Source organism: Oncorhynchus clarkii, chromosome 3, assembly GCF_045791955.1.
Source record: "Oncorhynchus clarkii lewisi isolate Uvic-CL-2024 chromosome 3, UVic_Ocla_1.0, whole genome shotgun sequence".
NCBI classification, from domain to species: Eukaryota; Metazoa; Chordata; class Actinopteri; order Salmoniformes; family Salmonidae; genus Oncorhynchus; species Oncorhynchus clarkii.
The window spans coordinates 18,738,050-18,756,483 of NC_092149.1; the positions used below are offsets into that span (position 1 = coordinate 18,738,050).

General features: G+C 42.6%; 1 protein-coding gene across 1 annotated transcript; it reads right to left on the reverse strand.

Moving 5' to 3' along the window:
- Positions 1-2,213: 2,213 nt before the first annotated feature.
- LOC139405793 (sperm acrosome associated 6) lies at positions 2,214-9,706 on the reverse strand. The gene is made up of 9 exons (XM_071148218.1): positions 9,493-9,706; positions 9,304-9,390; positions 7,600-7,671; positions 6,769-6,792; positions 6,367-6,444; positions 5,141-5,244; positions 4,695-4,851; positions 4,178-4,361; positions 2,214-2,954 (listed from the first exon to the last, which is right to left on the reverse strand). The coding sequence occupies exons 1-9, from the start codon at positions 9,704-9,706 to the stop codon at positions 2,849-2,851; spliced, it is 1,026 nt and encodes a 341-aa protein (XP_071004319.1). The 3' UTR covers positions 2,214-2,848.
- Between the last annotated feature and the right edge of the window lie 8,728 nt (positions 9,707-18,434).

An 18,434-nucleotide genomic window follows, 5' to 3' on the forward strand; every position in this document is an offset into this window, starting at 1 on the left:
GTCATATTTTGATTGGTATCAGGTCAGAGAAGCAGGTAAAGAAGTGTTTTTCTGGTCGCTAAAAAGACATTTAAAAACCTTATTTTACAACAACCTGACCATGAGGTCTCAAAAGATGTCACCCTGATGATATAATTGTATTACGACCATGCTTTGTGCCAGTCAAGTTGAAGGAAAGGCCTTTGTTGTTGAGATGAAAAGGGTCAGGCTCCAAGATACCAAGACATAAGTTGGCATGTAATGCATGCCATTTACAAAGCATAATCCTTTCCAAACGATGACGGACACACAAAGGCAGCTAAATCGTCCATCAAATAAAGAGACCTTGGTTCCTTCATCAGGCTCATCTGTAAAAGAGACCTTGGTCTCAGCTTGACTCCCTTATAAAAGTTAAATAAAATTTGAGGGTCCAGTCCATCATCATCTGTTAGGATGTACTGGGAATCATCATCTGTAGAGTACTGGGAACATCAATGGAGACTTCAAACAAAGCCAAGTTCCAGGTTTACCTGATGTGATTACATAAAACTACCTTTTCTCTGGTAAAATGACAGTAGAAGTCAGTGATGTGACCTCTGTCAGAGTGATATAGAGCCCCATGAGGATGGAAGCTACAGGTGTGGTCGAGGCTGGGGCCGGCTCTAACGTCGGGCTGATTTGTGACATATATTCATCTTTGCGATATTGGTGACTCTAAGTTAAGGTTAATGCTCAATGATAAAATGCTGCGATCATGTGGTGTACAGGGTTGTGGTCAAAGTCAATTCATGTCAACTCAATGAAAATGGAGGTACTTTTTTTCAATTATTGAATTGAATACGTTTGATTGAATGAATCTACAGTTTATGACTGAAGTAAAATGCAAGGGGAGGCATGTAAGCCGAAGAACACCATCCCAACCTTGAAGCACAGGGATGGCTGCATCATGTTGTGGGGGTGCTTTGCTGCAGGAGGGACTGGTGCACTTCACAAAAGTGATGGCATCATGAGGCAGGAAAATTATGTGGATATCTTGAAGCAACATCTCAGGACATCAGTCAGGAAGTTAAAGCTTGGTCGCAAATGGGTCTTCCAAATGGACAATGACCCCAAGCATACTTCCAAAGTTGTGGCAAAATGGATTAAGGACAACAAAGTCAAGGAATTGGAGTGGCCATCACAAAGCCCTGACCTCAATCCTATAGAACATTTGTGGGCAGAACTGAACAAGCGTGTGCGAGCACGGAGGCCTACAAACCTGACTCAGTTACACCAGCTCTGTCAGGAGGAATGGGCCAAAATAAACCCAACTTATTGTGGGAAGCTTGTGAAAGGCTACCCAAAACTTTTGACTCAAGTTAAACAATTTAAAGGCAATGCTACCAAATACTAATTGATTCTATGTAAACTTCTGACCTACTGGGAATGTGATGAAATAAATAAAAGCTAAAATAAATCATTCTCTAGCATTATTCTGACATTTCACATTCTTAAAATAAAGTGGTAATCCTAATTGGCCTAAGACAGGGAATATTTACTAGGATTAAATGTCAGGAATTGTGAAAAACTGAGTTTAAATGTATTTGGCTAAGGTGTATGTAAACTTCCGACTTCAACTGTATATAGTAGTGATTTTCATCAAATTTGAGATTCTGCCTTGGTTTCTCCATTAACTCCATCAAATCCAGCCGTGATTGAGAGTCCCATAGGGAGGCGCACAATTGGCCCAGCGTCGTCCGGGTTTGGTCGGGGTAGGCCGTCATTGTAAATAAAAATGTGTTCTTAAAACTGACTTGCCAAGTTAAATAAAGGTTAAGAAAAACTAAATAAAAAGAGTGTTTGGTCCGGTAGGTGGTCAAAAATCCACAAACCACAACAGCATATCATGAAGTGGAAAATTTGATTCCAGGTTTGATCAAATCTAGAATACACTTCCAGCTAGGAGGCCCCTTGATGCATCACCCATTGCCCAGACAACTGAACAAACCATAGGAAAAAAATACACCCTCAGCGCCTGTTAAATGGCTGGGTTAAGCGATGAGTCATGTCTGTATATATTTAGACACACACTGAGGGTTTATAACGCCAGTAACGCTCCGCCTCTCCTCAGATCATGTTCCCTCCATCATGGTATGGTCAGTGTCACAATAGTCTCACAACCACCTAGCCAGAATACAGTGAACTAATAATACAGTAATACTCATGAGCCACATCAAGTTGACAATACTGTAGCATAACTTTGTCTGCCTCACCAGGGCAAAATAAAGTTTTATATTAAACACAATACAATAGATTACTTTGTATTTTCTAAATCGCTTAAACCATTCTTTAGATCTATCTTTTTCAACCAATGAAGGGGTTAATTCATACAATAGTTTTAATCCATATGTCTGTCACAGTTAATGATCAGTTAACAGTTAACAGTTAACAATCCGTGTATAATTATTTTTTTGTTAGGGTTAGGGTTAGGGTTGAGGGTTAGGGTTGAGGGTTGAGGGTTAGGGTTGTGCCGGGATGTGGAAATGAAGCTAGGGTTACGGTAAGGGTTGAGGCTAGGTTAGGGTTGAGGTTTGAGGATTTCTTAATTAAAAACGTCACATTATGTATCACATCGAATCTGTCATAACAGTAGGGGTCTTTGAACAAGTAAACATGTGTTGAATCTGTCTCATTCCCTGGTCTCACCATGCCACAGTATGTGGTGATGATAGTAGCCTAATCATTGTCATTATAGCAAATAATGTCTTACATCAGGAAGGTAAGGCAACCGATCTTAATGACTCCTGCCTTAAAGCACTGAAGTTACAGATATTAACATGTGCTTATCGCCCTCTAGTGGTGTAACCAGCTAAAGACCGATTGCTCGTTTTTATTGCAGTAGATAAATCTCCCGCACTGGGCATCTTGAATCTGGATTGTCTTCAGCTTGCTCCACATCACTCTTCTCTTTCTTTATCGACCACCAGTGCAGAATCCTGTGACAACCAGGTACACAGATGAGTTAGTCCAGACGAGAGCTTCTCCATGATATGTAAGACTATAACCATTTCTAGACTAGGATATCCCCTTGGTAATATCTGTAATATACACATGACATAATGCATAAATAAAACAGCTCTGATATGAGTGCTGAATTGGGTATGATGGCCATCATATGAGACTAGATATGTGTAATTTTTGAGGGAGAATCTAATATTTTTGGTCCTATTGGAGCTCTAAGTGGCCATATCATTTTAGGCCCCAAGAAATGAGATATAGTGTCACAGTTACATAGCAAACATGAACCTCATTACCGTTCTGGAAACTAGATATGAAAGGATTTGAAACTGCCTGTCCGTATTTGACAGGCACAGCCCTTTCTCTGGTTAAGTCACATCCAGATTCAAACCATCTTTATTGGCAGCACGGCAAAAAAGCAATCCAATGCTGTTAAAGCAACATGGCTTTAATAAAGCAATAAGGCCTGTATGGTGAATATGCCACGGCTAAGGGGTATTAAGGCACTCTCTGCGTTAATAACCGTCTATACTATAGCCTATAGAATATAAATGATTGTCTCCATCAGTGAGGGAGGAGGTATACTAACACTGTCAAAGGTATATCTACAGCTCTGTGTATGTGAGCTGGGACACTGACACCGAGGGTATATAGGGTGTATACAAAAGGTGCTATCTAGAACCTAAAAGGGTTCTGCGGCTGTCCCCATAGAACAGGGCCGTTTCGGGATTGCATGTTTTGTTTTTTGTCCTAACACTACACAGCTCATTCAAATAATCATCTAATCATCAAGATTTTATCATTTGAATCAGCAGTGTAGTGTTAGGGCAAAAACCAAATGTGCACAGCTTGGGGTCCCAAGTTTGGGAAACGCTGCCTTTGAAAAAACGTTTTGTTTCCAGGTTAGAATCGTTTTAGTTCCAGGTAGAACCTTATTGGGTTCCACATAGAACCCTTTCCCCAGAGGGTTCTACATGGAACAAAAAATAGTTACTGAAAAAGAAAAGGAGAGCCGCACTCTCTAGGAGCAACATCGTTTCAACAGCCAAGATGTCTTCATCAGGATTCTATCTGGAACCAAAAAGGGTTATTTTATGGGAACAGCCAAAGAACCCTTTTGGAACCCTTTTTTCTAAAAGTGTACTTTGTATGTGGGCAGTGAAGGGTATATCTGCAGTACTGTGCAGCTCTGTTCACTTACCCCAGGGAGAGGAAGAGCAGCAGCAGCAGAGAAGTCAGACAGGCCGTGAGGAGAGAGGGAGGGGGGAGACGGAGGAGGGCAAGGGACCATCCACCAGGCACAGGGACAAGTTGGCCCCCTGGAAGCAGTGACAGATCAAATATCTCCTGCAGCTCACTGTGGCCCACAACCACCTGGGGGATGACTAGGTCAGAGGGGGGGGGGGGGGGGTAGAGAGAGAAGACAGGTGGACAGGGTTGAGGAAGGGAGTGGGGATGGAGAGATTGAGGGAGAGATAGAGATGGCGGAGAGAGAGGTCAGAGACTCAGAGCACAGAGAGATAGATGGAGGAGATAACAGAGAAAAAGAGAGGAGATACATCGACTATAAAGATATATACAAAGATGTGTGGTTAAGCTCTCTGGCACAAAATGACCACCTTGCTACACATTGATGGTGAATGGGGAGTCACCACCACACAACACATAGAAAATAATATGGGACTTGAATGAATGTCTCTCTACAACACTATCATTACCTATGAGGTGGTAGTAAAGTCTGACTAAGGAGCGCTGGTCAGAGTAGATCTCACACTGGTATGTACCCTGGTGTCGCAGACCAGCTGAGGGGATAGAGTAGAGCCGGTCTATCCCTACTGTCACCTCCTCAAACTGATCCACCTGCTGGGTCCTGATCTGCAAGTCAGGGGACAACATGACTGCACAATCCTCTGATCTTCTCTCACTACAAAGGAATCATGTCTAAATGGAAGTTTCAGGAAAAGGGAGGGTTCTATAATATGACTTTAATAATTCAGCTCATCGTTTTGGGAGAGTTTCTCATCTAAAGACATACTTGGGCACTGATTGTGAGGATTTGTAGTGGGTACTGTATAATGATGGACATGCTAGGGCTAGGCCATTATCTCCAGCATTGGCACTCTAAGGATAGGAGAACTAGCTACATCCCATAACATCCACTGACCTCCTCTGCAAACCTCCAGACCACTTTCATTTCATAAGGCAGGGGAAAGGGGACGTCACACCTCATCTGTGTCCGGTTGTTCTCCATAACTGTGATGTTCTTTGCTGTAGACACACACACACACACACACACACACACACACACACACACACACACACACACACACACACACACACATACACACACACACACACACACACACACACACACACACACACACACACACAGTGAAACTCTCTCACCTTGTGGTGAAGCTGTTCTCGGGGGGCAGCAGACAGTGGCAGTCTGAGTCTTCTTAATGATAATATTTAAATACAGCCTCTAGCGGGGTGCACTGGAAGGGATGATATGCTGAACAGTAATTGTGCAGCTCTGGGTGGATATGAATACCATGATGTGTGGGAGGGGACTGTCACCTTACATAAAGAAACCAAGGATTTAAAGGGTACCTTGGGGAGGCTGTCTGTGCAAAAAAATCATCAGACTTCACTGCTAAGAACATTTCAAGGATGAAAGACACCAATTGGATGTTTTCATGAGGGGAAAATGCACTTATGTAACATATAGCCTACACAGACAGAACTACATACACAGTCCTACACAGACAGAACTACATACACAGTCCTACACAGACAGAACTACATACACAGTCCTACACAGACAGAACTACATACACAGTCCTACACAGACAGAACTACATACACAGTCCTACACAGACAGAACTACATACACAGTCCTACACAGACAGAACTACATACACAGTCCTACACAGACAGACCTACATACACAGTCCTACACAGACAGAACTACATACACAGTCCTACACAGACAGAACTACATACACAGTCCTACACAGACAGAACTACATACACAGTCCTACACAGACAGACCTACATACACAGTCCTACACAGACAGACCTGCATACACAGTCCTACACAGACAGACCTACATACACAGTCCTACACAGACAGACCTACATTCACAGTCCTACACAGACAGAACTATATACACAGTCCTACACAGACAGACCTACAAGGACAGTCCAACACAAACGGACCTGCACAGACAGTCCTGCACAGACAGTCTTTTAACACAGACAGTCTTTTAACACAGACAGTCTTTTAAGTATTTTAACCAGGCATTGGGGAGATGAGGGTATTTGAGTTATGAAAACAATCGGTGTGAATGGTCAATAGATTTGATGTGGTGGGGTTTTGTTACTCACTTGGACAGTCAAGTGGGAACTCACAGGAGTCATACTGACAGGTGATGCAGTTGTAGACATAACCAGTAGTCTGAAAACCTGAGGAACCCATGGGAGGAAATGCAACACATGGCCTATACATTTCTAGAACAAGGTAGAATAGAAAGGAAATACCATAGGAATTCAATAGGAAATTAAATATATTTAATACTTCGTATAACATGTCTTAGTATAACTATTTTAACTAACTATTATATTGACAGCAGGTATTACAACTAGCTTGCTATCATAGATTGATTCATAGAATAGTTGGAATCTTTTTAACATGTTGAGGCCATAGCTGAGCATAGCTACTAAGAGTTCATGAGATTAAACAGGAAGGTCATGCGAGGAGGAACAATTGAGGAGGAAACAGTCACTCACCACATGGAGGGAAACATCCAGAAGCTGGGTAGAGATAATAGGGGGAAAACAAAAAAAATTACAAGAAAGAAAGAAGAGGCAGAGAAAACTATTTAAGCAACAACAACAAAAACATTTTTACTGATGAACATCGACATGACAAGTTGTCTTGACTTGATTGACATGGTTCAGTGTAGAACCAAGTATATTGTTAGACTGATAAAAGTAATATACAGAGCTATACAGAGCCCATACTATACAGAGCCCATACTATACAGAGTCCATACTATACAGAGTCCATACTATACAGAGTCCATACTATACAGAGTCCATACTATACAGAGCCCATACTATACAGAGTCTATACTATACAGAGTCCATACTATACAGAGCCCATACTATACAGAGCCCATACTATACAGAGTCCATACTATACAGAGTCCATACTATACAGAGCCCATACTATACAGAGTCCACACTATACAGAGTCCATACTATACAGAGCCCATACTATACAGAGTCCATACTATACAGAGTCCATACTATGCAGAGCCCATACTATGCAGAGTCCATACTATACAGAGCCCATACTATACAGAGTCCACACTATACAGAGCCCATACTATACAGAGTCCATACTATACAGAGTCCATACTATACAGAGCCCATACTATACAGAGTCCACACTATACAGATGACAGGTTGGGAAGAGGTAAGAATGAAGACATTTCTCTGATGCTACTTACCCCATGTCAAGTAACGGTCTGGATATGAAAGAAAGGTTCTGAAATATGGTGTGAGGTAGTAGTGAGGAAAAGGAAATACAAGGGAGAGAAGGCGATTATGTCTCACCTCTAGGCAGTTTGAAGGCAGCCGCAATGAAATTGTCTGCAGCTGTCAGTAACCTCTCGTCATACACTGTGTCTGATGGATAGAGAGAGAAGGAGGAGAGAAGGAGAGAAAAATATATCTCAATTGCTCCCATGAAAGTGTGTGTGTGTGTGTGTGTGTGTGTGTGTGTATGTGTGTGTGTGTGTGTGTGTGTGTGTGTGTGTGTGTGTGTGCGTGTGTGTGTGCGCGTGCGTGTGCGTCTACAGTAAAGAGTGTCTACAGTGTCCATTTGTACCAGAGCTGAACTGATCTAATAGTCTGCTGCTACATCCAGTGTAAAACATCCAGTGTAAAACACCGCCCCAGTGTAAAACATCCAGTGTAAAACACTGCCCCAGTGTAAAACATCCAGTGTAAAACACTGCCCCAGTGTAAAACATCCAGTGTAAAACATCCAGTGTAAAACACTGCCCCCAGTGTAAAAACAATCCAGTGTAAAACATCCAGTGTAAAACATCCAGTGTAAAGCACTGCCCCCAGTGTAAAACATCCAGTGTAAAACATCCAGTGTAAAACACTGCCCCCAGTGTAAAACACCCAGTGTAAAACATCCAGTGCAAAACATCCAGTGTAAAACATCCAGTGTAAAACACTGCCCCCAGTGTAAAACATCCAGTGTAAAACATCCAGTGTAAAACATCCAGTGTAAAACATCCAGTGTAAAACACTGCCCCCAGTGTAAAACATCCAGTGTAAAACATCCAGTGTAAAACATCCAGTGTAAAACATCCAGTGTAAAATACCCAGTGCAAAACATTCAGTGTAAAACACTGCCCCAGTGTAAAACATCCAGTGTAAAACATCCAGTGTAAAATACCCAGTGTAAAACATCTAGTGTAAAATATCCAGTGTAAACATCCAGTGTAAAACACTGCCCCCAGTGTAAAACATCCAGTGTAAAATATCCAGTGTAAAACACTGCCCCCAGTGTAAAACATCCAGTGTAAAACACTGCCCCCAGTGTAAAACATCCAGTGTAAAACATCCAGTGTAAAACAAGGGAATCAAAAAGCATGGGGATGTAGGAAAGTTTGAGAGAGAGTTATACAGTACATTTACATCGTAGTCATTTAGCCAAAACTCTTATCCAGAGCGACTTACAGTTACAATTGAATCACCCTGTTGCAGGGGTACTTCCCTGCAAAGCAGGAAATGTAAAACATGTTGTGTATTTGAGGTTTTAATACTTCTGAAGTTTGCACTTTACACTTTGACATTTCAGACTTGTTTTTACCTTAAATGTATCAACCCCTACACAAATGTCCATTAATTATGATCCACATATTAATTCACATTTCCTGTTGCTACAGGATTATTTTCCTGCTGTAGCAAACTGTCTCAAATGATGACCCTACATCTGCAGAGGATTTATCTTAAGGTAGCTAGGTAAGACAACCACATCTCACAGTCATACCTAGTAATGGTGGTTGTGTGCATCAAATAAAATGTCCATTCCATTCTTGGAAGGCAAAGTGTTCTTTCTGATCAAACTTTGAACATCCATGACTGTGATACAGTATGCAGAAAACAAAATCCACCGTAATAACCTAACTCTCTCTCCAAAAGCAATTATTTAATGTCGTCTCCCAACACCATTAGCGGTGAGGAAAGCACATGAGGAAAGGACTATTTTGTTGGGAGTGACGCAGACAGCAGGACTTGTACCATCATTCATCTTCTTGTCAAATTCCTCCGCCATGGGCATGATCTCAGCATTTAGGATCTCCTTCAGCTTCTGATCATAACCTTTCCCTGAGAAATACAAAGTTCCAAGTTCTTATCATCCTCTTATTTTATAACCCATCTAGGAAGCCAAATCACAGTGCCTAAATAAAACAGGATCAGTTTTCTCACCAACTCGTCCTGCCTCAATCACTTTCTGGTTGTTATTGAATATATTCTCTAGTTTTTTAAAGCACGAGTCTACATTTCGAATGTTGTATTCGGTGAGGACGTGTCCCCAACACAGACGTATGCTGTCTTCAACCTCCACAAAGCACTGATAGCAGCTAGAAGAGGGTTTGAACAACGTGCTGGCATACAGAACCCACAACCCCCACTTCCACATCTTCAGGATGATGTGCTGTCATGTGGGAAAAGTTGGTTGAGGTTCCAAAACTTACTGTATTGTTGAATATGAATGTATGATGTCATAAAGGATGTCACTGAGATACAAGATATTCACATAGAATTCTAATTCAGATTCCATGGATATTCCATTTGCATGACACACTAAATGAAATGCCGTGTCCTTGAGCCCATGGTGATTTGTGCAGAGCAGATTGTCATCTTCACTTGAGGTGTAAGTGTCTTTAAACCACTCCACTTATATCTGACAATGACAGTGTAATACATGTGAAATGCTCTCCCACTTCATGACTAGGTATAGGAAGAGCACCAAAGCCTTCTCTTTGCCTGTGTCAGTTTCAACCACCTTTCTTCTCAATTCCATTGTCTCTGGTCCCCTCTCTCTGCTACCACAATGCACCAGTTTTACTGCAGAGCAGAGGGATGGAGTGAGAGAGGGAGGGAGGGAGGGAGGTAGGGAGGGAGGGAGGGAGGGAGGGAGGGAGAGGGAGGGAGGGAGGGAGGGAGGGAGGGAGGGAGGGAGGGAGGGAGGGAGGGAGGGAGGGAGGGAGGGGAAACTAGGGGGGGGAGTGAAGAGAGTTTAAAATGCTCATGAAACCGTAACAATACAGAGTAGAAGTTTGTCTGTGAAGGAGCCAAAACAAAAATGAAAGAAGACAGGCTCACTGGTGGTCTGGAGAGGGAGAGGGAAACAGAAAGGGAAATAAACCCTGTGCAGTGGAGGACACTGAAATTATTGAGATAATGAGTGATGGAAAAAAGTGCCAATCCCTAATTAATGAGTTGAGAAAGAGAGGTTGAAAAAAAGGATAAAGACATGGAAGAGAGAAAAAGAGAGATCATGAGACAACAGAGAGATAAGGGATAACAGAGAGAGAAAGAGAGAGAGAAAGAGAGACTACCAATCAAGCCCACTGCCTCATCACATCCCTTATCCCCTCCCCTCCCCCCACAACCCCCACTCTCCCCATCTCTCTCTCTCTCTCTCTCTCTCTCTCTCTCTCTCTCTCTCTCTGTCTCCATGGTAACCAGACAGGGTGCCTAATACACCAAGTTAATATATTTCCAGTGGCATGGTGAGCTGGGTACTAAAGCATTCATCTGTCTCCACACAGACAAGCTAATCAATATTGGCCAAGAGTCTGCTCCAGGACTGCCAGAGTCAGACAACCAGTCAGACAGCCTCCCTAGCTTCAAAGCTGGGGGGGGCACAAATACATGTGTGTGCCTGTGTGTGACCAACTGGGGACATTGTGTTAGTCAGTCCCCACGAGGTAAAATGCTATTTCTAGGGGGTTTAGGGTTAAGGTTAGAATTAGCGTTAGGCTTAGGCTTAGAATTACGTTCAGGGTTAGGAGCTAGGGTTAGGTTTAGGTTTAAGGTTAGGTTTTGGGGTTAAGTTTAGGGTTAAGGTTAGAGTTAGGGTAAGAGTACGGCTTAGGGTTATGGTTAAGTTTAGGGGTTAGGGAAAATAGGATTTTGAATAGAACTGAATTGTGTGTCCCCACAAGGTTAGCTGTACAAGACTGTGTGTGTGTGTGTGTGCCTAGTTGTGTGTGTGTAGCCAACAAGGGCACTTCGATGAACTGACACTTCAGGCAGTAAAGCTAAATGTTCATTCAGTTCTGTTTATATTTACATTTAAGGATTGAAATCCTCGCCATTAATATCTAGTGTGTGACTGGGAGGTCAGCAGGATGATATTTCTGGATGACTGCATGTTTGTACATTACCTAGATGATAGTACGGGATATGTTAAATGTGGCTTTGCAGCTGTAGTTAGTGCTTCAGTGCCAGCAGCCACATTAACATTAAGTCTTCAATTAGATGATAGCATGTTTTACACCTCTGGAGTCTCTCCCATGCAGATCTGCCAGACATAGCTCATAGCATGCTCCTCTTGACACGTTCACACAGACTGTCACACCGTTTACATTACTCTGTCTTTATTTAGGAATTAACACATACAATTTATACAGTAAAACAAATACAGTAACAGTGTGTAAATACTTTATTTCATTTGGATCATTAGCTGTCTTCGAAGATGATAACTTTGCCGGGGTCACCACCCTTGGCTGTCTTCTGATTGGCTCCCATGATAGGTTAGAACACAAAGCCAGCCAATAGGGTGGGCCCCCTGAGGTCACAGACAGACATCCTCTTCCACAGGTATTTGTTGTTAAGAGGGAATCACACTTCAGACAAGTACATAAGTACCACAACATTCAGTAGAGTCCTGCAGAATGGATAGGGCTGTGTGTACCATTATCAGATATAAAGACATGGGACATCCACCCTCTGTGTCAAAATCTGGGATTTTGTTTTGTATTCAGATGTGTGGAAGCAACTCTAACTATGATCACTTTAAAAGGAAACACCAGTTGAAACACTATACATTGCATTCTTTATACTGGAACATTCTATGGGAAATAACAAGGAGTTCATTGACGTATAAAAACAGTAAGTCATCTTCCACAGCGACTCTTCTCTTTTCTTTTTCTCCACAATGATGAACATGAATGCAGCCCTGTTCCCAAGGACCTCACCTGTGACCTACTATGACCTCACAGGTTAAGGGTCTCAGGGACAGAGGGGCATGCTGGGAAAAGTAGTTCCACAGGCGTTTCACATAAGCAAAGGTGGCCAGATGGATGAAATTATTTTTTACGAAAGAAAAAAGAAACGCATCGTCGCACCGACGACACAAAGCTATGACCTCGTCTGACATTTTCATTTCTGTGGCAACCGGCCCGCTCCTGTGTGGGCTTGAAATGTGAAACATTATGACACATATGAAACAATATGAAACATGTAATATAATTAATACACATTCCAGACATTCTGTATAACAACTTGTTAATGTCCATTCTAGAATGCCCTTTTCGCCAATCAGAAACAAGTATTCAACAATGCTGTGGTATAACATACAATATAATACATACCTTCTAGAGGTACACTGATTGACAGTGTGTGTATTCATACCTAATATATTCCGTTAATATGTAATATACTATCTTAATAACCTCGGCTCTGAATCATTTCTCTAATAGCTCTTTAGAGACATTTGCCTCTACGGACCTCCTAGGCAGTCCACTGAGCTGTGTCAATCAGAATAAAATAGTCCCAGTCAGTATAATTCCCCTACACTTAAGATACCACTATGTAACACTTGACAATCTCCAGCCTGATTGTGTGGGTCTGCTCTGCAATTTAACAACACTATGTTGCAGGGGCAACCAGCTACGGGCCAAGAATGGCTACATCTGCTTACGAGGACTTAAAGAGCAATTCTCCCCTTTCTCTCTTCTAACTCCTAGTGGTTGAGCCACTGTCACCCTGTCTTCACTGACAATTACAGGTAGATGTTGCCTTTGTTGGTCTGACAGTGGTTCAAATGAAGGACAGGAGCTGTGCTCTCACTGACAGGGTGAGATGGGGACACAGGACATGATGGTCGTGTAGGGTTGAGGAGGATGTGGAAGGGTGAAGAGAGAAGCATGTGCATCCATCTTAGCAAGATGTCGCTGGATACAATTTTCCAAAATGTCCGACTCTACCTGCGGAGGGAGGGAATGAAATTACGTCATTCTCAGGGACAGTCAAACACTATGAAATAAGAACATGTTACTGTACATACACTTCTCTCAAACATGTTGATTTGTTTAAAAAAACTACTCAAGTACATTGTGTCCAATATATCCTACTACAGTGCCAAGAGCAAAAGTTCTGTGAGAGAAAATTTGGCGTAGCAGTGCCACCTATTGGTAGACAGTCTGACTGACACACTGACTGACTCTAACACAGGTAAATTCTCTTTGTGACAATAATTTCAAATAATGAGAAAAATACAATCAATGAGTTAAATAAAGAATCAACTATCGGCCGTATCTGTTTAGCTGTCAGAAATAAATAGATGTTGATGGATGTGAATCATGTGAAACAGGGTGAGTCTTTACAGAAAGAAAGAAGAGCCATTTGAAGACATTTGTCACAACTTCACACACTAATGAATTATGTATTTATCTGCGGTTCAAGTTACAAGTCCATATTATTAATACACTTCAGTTGGATCTGTAAATATCGTTTTTACCACAATACTGCAATCTCAAACTAAATTCTGCTTTTCAACACACATATGGTGTGAACGCAGGTGCAGATATCAGCCATATACTAATAAACCACATCAAAATATCTACCAAAATAGATTTCCTCTCTCCATCAATTCCAATCTCAAACGAGTTCCCAATCCCCTTTCATCATTCTAAATGGAATATCATCAACGTGTGAGAAAGATCATTTGAAACGCAGAAAAGCAGAGATAGATTGACTAAAGCAATCTGGGAATCTAGAGGAGAAACAAGACGAACACATAGAGTAGCAGCGACACAGACATGTGGACAACATGTCTCCCTCAACATGTGTCCTCTGATGGTGCAGTTGTTGATTAAACACACACACAGACACAGGCACACACACACACACACACACACACACACACACACACACACACACACACACACACACACACACACACACACATACATGCATATTCACACAAATACAGACACAGGCACACAAGGACACGCACATACATGCATATACACACAAATACAGGCACAGAGACACAAAAGGATGGTATCTTCCTCTATCCAAAGTTCCAGTACATCTTGGCGGCAGAGGCACTAAACAAAACACAAAGGTTTAAAAAACACAAAGGAATCAAACTTAGCCTTTTTCAACACTCCATCTTCATTCACCATCATTTGAGGCAAATAAAAAAGAAGGCGGCAATGCCTGCATTTCCCCTCCTTTTCTCTCTCTTTGTCCCCCCCTCTCGTTCTCTGTCTTTGCTCTACGGCGGCTGGGTCTGATGGCTGACTGGCTACTGGGGCCAGACTGAAAGCCCAACGGCAGGTATGTTACAGACAACAGTATTGATTCTATTATCCTGCATGCTCTACTCTCTACCTACCTCCCCCACCGCCACCAGCACAGTCCCCTCAGCCTCTGTCTTCTCCCTCCATCAATCTGTGTCACCGGGAACACAAACACACATACACGCTAAAACACACACACATATGAACACATATATGCATATGCGCACCCCCTCCCAAAAACAAAACACAAACTGTCTTACACACACGTACACACACACACATAAATACCCCCCCCCCCACACACACACACACACACACATACACAAAGTCTGTCTTCTCGCTTTCCCCCTCCTTCTTGCTTTCATGGTCTCATTCTCCAGTCTCCTCTCTCTGCTCTGAGCATCCCTCCCACTTCTACATGCCTTGTCCCCAATCTAAAACTCTCTCTCTCTCTCTCTCTCTCTCTCTCTCTCTCTCTCTCTCTCTCTCTCTCTCTCTCTCTCTCTCTCTCTCTCTCTCTACCCTCCATATCCCTCTCTCTTTCCTACCCTCCATATCCCTCTCTCTTTATATCTCACGTTTTTCAAATAACACGTCTCCACTTACCCGCCCAGCCCCCTCTTTGCAATCTGTGGGCTCTGTGCTGGTGTGTGTGTGTGTCTGGGAATGAGGAGAAATGTGTGTGTTAGACAGGGGGAGCTTAGAGGGTGTCAGAGAGGCTCGGAAGCAGAGGGAATGGAGGGGGAGGGTTCGAATTTCAAACAGGGTGAGAAGTGAAGGTGCACCAAGCCAAAGGAGAGCACATGAACCTGGATCGTGATATCACCCTGCCTTCCAGGTTTACATCAATCATCCAGCCATTAATATCTCTACAGTTAATAAACGGCAGCTTGAATGACAGAGAAAACACCAAATAAACCGCCCAGATAGGAGGACCAAATCAATAATGGAGTAAAACATGCAGACTACTACAGTATATCCATTATTCCCATAGAAACTAGCATTAACGTCTGGTAATAACCAAAGGCAGATGCCAGGCTCATGGCAGTCGGCTGAGATGTCTGTATTGCTCTCAGGTCCTCAGAGAGAACATCTTGTTACCTCATTTGTACATATGTGTTTATTGTATAACAGAATCACAGGGCCCCTGAGGGGAATGCGGACCTGAAACAGAATCTTATTTAGCCAATTGGTTGTCTGTTCAGAGAGACAGGACATAAATGGAAGGTTTGATGTGTAAGCATCATGATTGGTCATAAAGTGCTCTAACCTTGTTACACTGTAAAGACTATCACCGATGTGCACAAGTCTTTGAGGGCGCGGGAGCGTCTAAATCATGTGTGTGTGTGCATGAGTGTTTGCTTCCGTATGTGTGTGTGTGTGTGTGTGTGTGTGTGTGTGTGTGTGTGTGTGTGCACATGTACAGTATGCTTGCTGTGTGTGTATAGTCTTGGAGGGAGCGACTCTGAGTGCACTCTCCTTGGGAAAGATTTCTCTTTAGCCTATAAACTATGGTCTAACGATAATAGCTGTTTGAAATCTTAATTTAGCAGCCAGCAGGTGGCGGTTGAGGAGCGGAGGCATATTGACCAGGAAAACAACAGACATCAACAGACAAAGGAGATCCTATCAGACATCAAAGAGTCCTACAAGGGGAGATCATTTATCAGACTGATCCTCTGTATCATTCAACCAGGCTTTTAATACAGATCTTCACTGGAACCTCTCGTCATTCTGATATAACATCAGACCAAGACCTCATTAAGCAGAGAACTCAACAGCAGCCAAATGGATTATTCCACAAAACACACCAAAACCAGCACCATCATTACCAACGACAACATCATTACCAACGACGCCATCATTACCAATGACACCATCATCAACAACAACACCATCAACACCATCGACCGACACCATCATTACCAACGACAACATCATTACCAACGACAACATCATTACCAACGACAACATCATTACCAACGACAGCATCATTACCAACGACATCATCATTACCATGACACCATCATTACCAACGACAACATCATTACCAACGACGCCATCATTACCATGACACCATCATTACCAACGACACCATCATTACCAACGACAACATCATTACCAATGACGCCATTATTACCATGACACCATCATTACCAACGACAACATCATTACCAATGACGCCATCATTACCATTGACAACATCATTACCAACGACGCCATCATTACCATGACACCATCATTACCAACGACACCATCATTACCAACGACAACATCATTACCAACGACGCCATCATTACCATGACACCATCATTACCAACGAAAACATAATTACCAACGACGCCATCATTACCAATGACACCATAATCAACAACGACGCCATCATTACCATGACACCATCATTACCAACGACACCATCATTACCAACGACAACATCATTACCAACGACGCCATCATTACCATGACACCATCATTACCAACGAAAACATAATTACCAACGACGCCATCATTACCAATGACACCATAATCAACAACGACACCATCAACACCATCGGCCGACACCATCATTACCATTGACACCATCATTACCATCGACAACATCATTATCAACGACGCCATCATTACCATTGACAACATCATTACCAACGACAACATCATTACCAACGACGCCATCATTACCATTGACACCATCATCAACAACGACACCAGCAACACCATCGACCGACACCATCATTACCATTGACACCATCATTACCAACGACAACATAATTACCAACGACGCCATCATTACCAATGACACCATCATCAACAACGACACCATCAACACCATCGACCGACACCATCATTACCATTGACACCATCATTACCATCGATAACATCATTACCATGACCCCATCATTACCATCAACCCCATCATTACCATAAACACCATCATTACCAACGACACCATCAACACCATCGACCGACACCATCCTTACCATCGACCCCATCATTACCATCGACACCATCGACACCATCATTACCATCGACACCATCATTACCATCGACATCATCGACACCACCCGTACCATCGACACCATCATTACCATCGACACCATCATTACCATCGACACCATAGACACCATCACTACCATCGACACCATCATTATCATCATTACCATGACGCCATCATTACCATCAACACCATCATTACCATCATTACCATCAACACCATCATTACCATCATTACCAACGACAACATCATTACCATCATTACCAACGACAACATCATTACCATCAACACCATCATTACCATTGACACCATCGACACCATCATTACCATCGACACCATCATTACCATCATTACCACGACTCCATCATTACCACGACACCATCATTACCATCAACACCATCCTTACCAACACCACCATCATTACCAACGACACCATCATTACCAACGACACCATCATTACCATCAACACCATCCTTACCAACAACACCATCATTACCAACGACACCATCATTACCAACGACACCATCAATACCAGACAGACAAATCCAGTGCAATCTTTTTCTGAAAGTAGATTAGAATGAATACAAAGGAAAAACATTAATTTTCAAGCTCACAGCTACTCGCCTGACAGAGTGAGTGCCAGCATACCTTCCTGTATCTGTTTCTGAGCCTACCACTCCAGGCTGGAAGCTATCTCTGAGACATTTGCACTTAAATAGCAAGAGCCACTCGTGGTGCTGGGGCTTTGAGACAGAGAGACACAGACGCACACAGATATGCTGTCCTAGACAGGTGCATCTGCTGGCGGCTCTGCTCTGCACCGCATCACTCCACTGTCA